Source organism: Bidens hawaiensis, unplaced genomic scaffold, assembly GCF_021521415.1.
Source record: "Bidens hawaiensis isolate Kalapana, Puna unplaced genomic scaffold, B.hawaiensis_p1.1 tig00080981_1, whole genome shotgun sequence".
NCBI classification, from domain to species: Eukaryota; Viridiplantae; Streptophyta; class Magnoliopsida; order Asterales; family Asteraceae; genus Bidens; species Bidens hawaiensis.
This window is the reverse complement of record NW_027503745.1, coordinates 15,846-22,353: the sequence shown is the minus strand read 5'-3', so window position 1 is coordinate 22,353 and position 6,508 is coordinate 15,846. Positions and strand designations below refer to the sequence as shown.

Genomic DNA, 6,508 nt, shown 5'->3' with positions numbered 1-6,508 from the left:
AAGACAGAGCTGGAGAATTCCAGAGGTTTGAAGACGTCAAACCTCGCCGGACCACTCGAACTCCAGTTCTGGAAGACAGAACCGAAGAATTCCCTAGATTTGAGGGTGATTAAGAATGAGTTAATCACCAAACCAGATCTGGAAAAGCTGCACTAACTCCAGAAGAGTGGTACCAGCATGAACAAAAGAGGCTGAGGGAGGAGTACGAAAGAAGGGTGAAAGAGAACTAGTTACAGGCAAGAACTCTCACTTATGATTCACCATCTCCTTCACCCTCGTCGGCCATCCTGTGAAGTCAGATTGCTCTAGACTTGGAGGTCGAGCACTTCGTTGAAAGAAAATATGTAAGTCGTGACAGAGGTCGTCTGACCTAGCGGGCGCCATCCCGTAAGGTCGTGTAAGATCATAGTCATGCTTCCCAAAGACAAAGGGACTCCATTTATCAGGACTAAGGATATGCAAGTGACGACAGTCTCGCGTATGGTAGGGAGGGTACCAACCGTCCACGGATGCTGGTTAAGAACATTGAATACTGCAGTGATGCTGAAGATGATTTCGCTAAGCCCTACCACCCCGCGGCTTTTGTCAAAAAAATCAAAATTTATCCCTCGCATTGCCACTGCTCCATTTCCAATGAATGTTAAGATACCGAGCAAATTACAGAAGTATAATGGGATGACTGATCCAAGTGATCACTTGTTAAACTTCACGGCGGTTGGAGGAGCTAGCGGGTGGACACTGCCTTACTTGTGCCACATGTTCGCTCTAACTCTGACGGGAGCAGCAAGGAAATGGTTTGAGAAACTGCCCGATGGGCATACAAAAAGTTGGGATGACTTGGTGGCCAAATTCTCACAGCATTTCAGTCAGCAGCGCAAGCACACGTGCGATCCTTCCGAAATCCTAAACGTGGTCCCTCACAACAATGAATCTGTTGAAAACTTTATCACCAGGTTTAACTATAAAAGTTTGAACATTGGTGGTATAAGTGAAGATATACTAAGAGGAGCATTTAGGCAGAATGTGCGGAGCGACGATCTGATCCGCTGCCTAACTGGAAGGGACGGAATGCCAAAAACTTGGGATGGTATCATGTCCTCAACCAGAGTCTTTGCGGCTACTGAAAAACTCTTAGGGCGAGAAAAACCAAAGCCACAAGCAAAGACTGAAGTCAAAAATGCCCATCCTCAGAAGGAGGAAAGAGGATCAATCTGGTCGAGGATCCAGCAGCCTGAGGGATCATCTAAGCAATTTGATGCTAGGTCATTAATCGGCCAAAAGCAGAAGGATCATAAGTCTGGGAAGCATGAACAACAACACTGGACCCCTTTGAGGAAAACTCCGGCTGAAATCTTGACTACGGAGAACATTGAGTCCAGGAAACCGCAGCAATTAACCAGGCGGTTGAACCTGAACCCGAATAAGCATTGCATGTTTCACGATGATATTGGGCACGACACCAATGACTGCTTGAGTCAGAGAAACGAAATAGAGTCCGCAATCAAGTCTGGCAAAACTTGAACACTTATTAAAAACGTGTGACAAGGTCCACGGAAACAAGCAGCACCTGTAGACAAGGGTCCGCCAAAGAAGCAGACTAAAGACGTGAATGTCCACATGATTCAGGGCGAACCAGTTCGTAGAAACAAATGGATAGAGATTGATGATGACGAATGGAAAAGCGAACCAGTTGTTTTTCCAAAAGTAAAAGGATGTCCATGTATGAAACAGCCTTCGATTATTGAAGCATTGTTTGGACACTATAGGTCTCATTACGTCTTCTTTGACACTGGGAGCACGTCTGACATTATGTACGAACAATGCTTTGAGCAGCTTGAGAATGAAGACAAAGCGTGTTTAAAGCCCGTCCACGCCCCTGTCTCCGGGTTCGGTTATGAAGTTATGCACCCTAAAGGGGTCATAACATTTCCAGTCACACTCAGTGACGGAACTCATACAAGAACTGAAGACGTTGAGTTTTTAGTCCTACCCACGAGGTCCAGATATGACATCATTCTAGGGCGCGAAGCGATTGGTGATTTCAATGCCAATCCTTCGACAGCGCATGGTGCAGTCGGCGTGCCTGCGAAGACTGGGATAGCCATCATCCGAGTTAATAAACACTGCTTCACGACAGAAGGATCGAAACCCGCGAAAGTTCCCAGGAATGTGGTGAGGACGGAGCCAGAGAAGTGTGTTGTTAATCCAAAGTACCCGAACAGACTGTTACCAATGGATCAACCATTTCAGTAAAGGTGCGAGTCTTCCTAAAACAGCTGTTGGTTAAGAATGTGGCTATCTTTGCTTGGACACCATCAGATATGACGGGGGTTCCATGGGAGATATCCGAACATCGGCTGAGAGTTAACCCTACGTATACGCCGATCGTGCAGAGGAAAAGGAAGATGGGGCCTGAGCAGACTAAAGCCATGAACGAGTAAGTTCCAGACTTATTACACACGGGGATCATTCGCGATATCTAGTACCAAACTTGGGTTACAAACCCGGTCCCCAAGAGTAATGGCTCATGGCGCATGTGCATAGACTTCAAGGATCTTAACAAAGCGTGCCCAAAAGATTGTTATCTACTCCCGAAAATCGATTTGAAGGTTGATGCAGTGGCACCTTTCATGTTTAAGTGCTTCCTAGATGCCTATAAAGGGTGCATCATATTCGGATGGCTGCCCGTGATGAGGACAAAACAACCTTCCGAACTGATTAAGATACTTTCTGCTACAAAATGATGCATTTGGCTTGAAGAACACAGGAGCTACATACCAGCATTTGATGGAAAACACATTCTGGGAGCAGATTGGAAAGAATTTGGAAGTCTATGTGGATGACTTAGTCATCAAAAGCGTGGAGGAAGACTAGATGTTGAGAGACATCGAAGATGTCTTCTCCACGCTGAGGAAAATCAATATGAAGCTTAACCCGTCAAAATGCTCTTTTGGCATAGAGGAGGGAAAGTTTCTTGGGGGTGATTGTTGTAGGGGAAGGGTACAAAGCAAACCCAGACAAGATCCAGGAAATTGCTCGGATGCCTTCCCCATCCTCGTTGAAGGAATTTCAAACGCTGAATGGTAGATTGGTAGCTTTGAATAGATAGCGAATCATGCTGCCAAGTCGCACCCCTTCGTGTCCACATTACGCAATTACCTAAAGAAGGCACACTTCAAGTGGACACCAGAGGCAGAAAAAGCGTTCCTGGAAGTCAACAAATGTCTTATGGAACTTCCAACATTGACCACACCTCGCGCGGGAGAGCCCCTCACGCTGTACCTTTCCGCGCCTGATATCGCGGTAGGGGCAGTCTTGTTGACGGATCGGAAAACAGTCCAAACGCCAATCTACTATGTTAGTAGAACCTTTGCAGATGCTGAAACCCGTTATTCAATGTTGGAGAAGTTAGTGCTGGCGTTAGTGTACGCGGCATGGAGGTTGAAGAGGTACTTTCAGGGTCACCCTATACAAGTACTGACCGATTACAAATTGAAGAGTGTGTCGGCCAAACAAGAGTTGTTGGGGAGATTAGCCAAATGGGAAATCGAATTAGGCAAACACTCAACTGAGTATAAACCCAGACCCTCGATAAAAGGCCAAGTGTTGGCAGATTTTGTGACAGAGGTGCCAGCAGAAAAAGTTCAAGAATGCTTGTATGAACAACAACCTCCAGTTCTGTCAAAAGAAAACAAAAAATGGATTTTGTTCACAGATGGAGCGTCAAGTGGAGAAGGATCAGGCTCGGGCCTGAGACTCATTAACCCAGATGGCCAAGAATTCACATACGCCATAAAACTGAATTTTAAGAGCACAAATAATGAGGCAGAATATGAAGCATTTTTGGTGGGCTTGCGGATTGCAAAGAAACTGGGAGTCAAGTTCCTTGAAGCACGAGTATATTCAATGCTCATCGCGGGTCAAGTTTCAGGAGCATACGATGCAAAGAATGATATAATGGCTTCGTATTTATCTCAGGCTAAAGACCTTATACAACAATTCACTTCCTGTAAAGTGGTCCATATCAGGTGAAGTGAAAACCGACCAACGGATGCTTTAAGTAAACTAGCATTCACCAGTTTTGAGCATCTTGGTAAAGACGTGCGGATTGAGGTTCTAGACAGCTCGTCCGTTCCTCAACACCAAGTCATGGTTATCCAAACGGGAACAGTCTCCTGGATGACACCCATCGTGAAATACTTATCCTCCGGTATTTTACTAGAAGATAAGATTCTGGCGCGAAAGATTCGCCACAACGCACTATGTTACCAAGTTCAAGATGGGTTATTATTCAGAAAGTCCTTCCTCGGCCCATTACTCAGGTGTGTAGACGCAGAAGATGCCAACTATGTAATCAGAGAAATTCATGAGGGCATTTGCGGACTACATGTAGGACCGAGGATGGTAGTGGCAAAAATCATGAATGTTGGATATTACTGGCCTGTCATGCATATGGATGCAGTTAAGGAGATCAAAAAATGTGAATCTTGCCAAAGACATGAACCGCATATGCTTAAACCCCAGAACAAGTTAATCCCAGTCACCTCAGCATGGCCGTTCCAGAAATGGGCCATAGACATTATGGGTCCATTTCCAGAAGCACCAGGGTGGGTGAAATTTTTGTTGGTCGCTATCGACTATTTCACCAAATGGGTGGAGGCCAAACCATTGGAAAAGATCACAGCGGAAAATATTAAGAAGTTCCTATGGGAGTCTATTATATGTCGTTTTGGCCTCCCACAAACATTGGTTGGCGACAACAGAACCCAGTTTGCTGACAAAGGCCTACAAGAATTGCTATCCGAGTTACATATCTCTCAAACCTTCACATCTGTGGCGCACCCACAAGCCAATGGGCAAGTGGAAAGAGCCAATCGAAGTATCAAAGAAGGTATCACAGCCAGGTTGGGAGCCAAACAAACAGGATGGGTAGATGAGTTTCCACATGTTCTGTGGGACCACAGAACCAACAAGAAAACGAGCAACTCTGAAACTCCATTCAGCTTAACATACGGCACGGAAGCAATGATTCCTGCTGAAATCGGTGTCCCATCCGTAAGAATGCTTTTGATTGAAGATAATGACAAGGAGTTATGACTGAACCTAAACCTCCTAGAATAGAGAAGAGAATTGGCAACCATACGCAAAAGAAAGTACAAACGCCAACTCCAAAAATACTATGATGCGCGCGTTAAGATATGTGAATACAACAAAGGGGACTATGTATTCCGGGATAATGAGCATCAAACGCTGAGTTACCAGGAAAATTAGCTCCTGCTTGGGAAGGTCCCTATGAAATCGATGAAGTCTTGGGAAAAGGCGCATACAAGTTGAAAAAACTTGATGGAACACCAATTCCCAGAACATGGAATGTGGCACAATTAAAACGGTGCTACTTATGAGTCTGCGTGTTCATTCTCAGCCTGCGTGCCTATTTTTTGGCTTGTGTGCCTATCCTAGGCCTGCGTGCCTCTTAACTGGCCTGCGTGCCATTTTATGGGCCTGCGTGCCAAATTTTCTTTTTTTTTATGTAAAAAAGTAGCGGGTTATGTGCTAATACAAGACAAAACTTTCCACGCCAAATTTTCATGAATATTAGTTGTACTATGACCTGCGCATCATTTTATGTTTCCATTCGGATAGGCCTGCGTGCCAGTTAACATCCTAATCCTATATTTTGGATATACGACGGGATTAGTTAACACACATTTGTATTGTAATAATCAACAAGACAAAATGTAAAACCCATGTCATATATACATTCAAAAAAGGTATTACAAAAGGAAACAGATTACAACACAGAAAAAAAAAAGATTATTCTTCGTCTTGAAGATAATTACGTAGCTGTTGGACACCATCTGCATGGGAAGCAAAACCTTGAATAGCGTTCCGGATGGGGAAGTGAAGGTTATCAAAAGCTTCCATTTCTTCATCATACTTGGCATCCACATCCACAGCGTGGAGGGCAAAATATTCCATAGAACGACCCTCCCGTTCAAAGGTTACTCCCTCACGGAACCCTGCCCTGCGACCAGAATCACGCGATGCGCATAGAAGTCACGCAAGGCAGTTCCCCGTGACAGATCCTTCATGTACATGGGAGATAACCTGCGACGAGAAACACTAATTATGATTTAATACGAAGTATAAAAAACAGAAATGATGTTGCGAAGGAAACTTATACCTTGGGGAGACCTTCATTCATCAACCACGCCCTGCCATTAATAGCTTGCTCTGTGCTCACCTTAAGATCGCCTTGCACACCGATTAATCGAATATTGTCTCTAATCAGATCCTCGATGAGGGTATCTTTGGTGGCAGACGCAGCACACAAGGAACTTATAACTTCCTCCTGGGCAACAAGCTGAGCCTCCAAGGTTAACTTCGCATCCTCTGCTTTGGCAAGCTCAGCTTCGCGAGCACGGGTTTGAGCCCGTGCGGCTTCGAGTGTAGAATTTTCTCGCTGGCATGCCTCTTCCCAATCCTTGACTGCAGTTGTCTGGCGAGC

General features: G+C 45.1%; 1 protein-coding gene across 1 annotated transcript; it reads left to right on the top strand.

Moving 5' to 3' along the window:
• Positions 1 to 411: 411 nt before the first annotated feature.
• Positions 412 to 1,521, top strand: LOC143607288 (uncharacterized). Its single transcript, XM_077082792.1, has one exon. The coding sequence runs from the start codon at positions 412 to 414 to the stop codon at positions 1,519 to 1,521; it is 1,110 nt and encodes a 369-aa protein (XP_076938907.1).
• Positions 1,522 to 6,508: the final 4,987 nt, after the last annotated feature.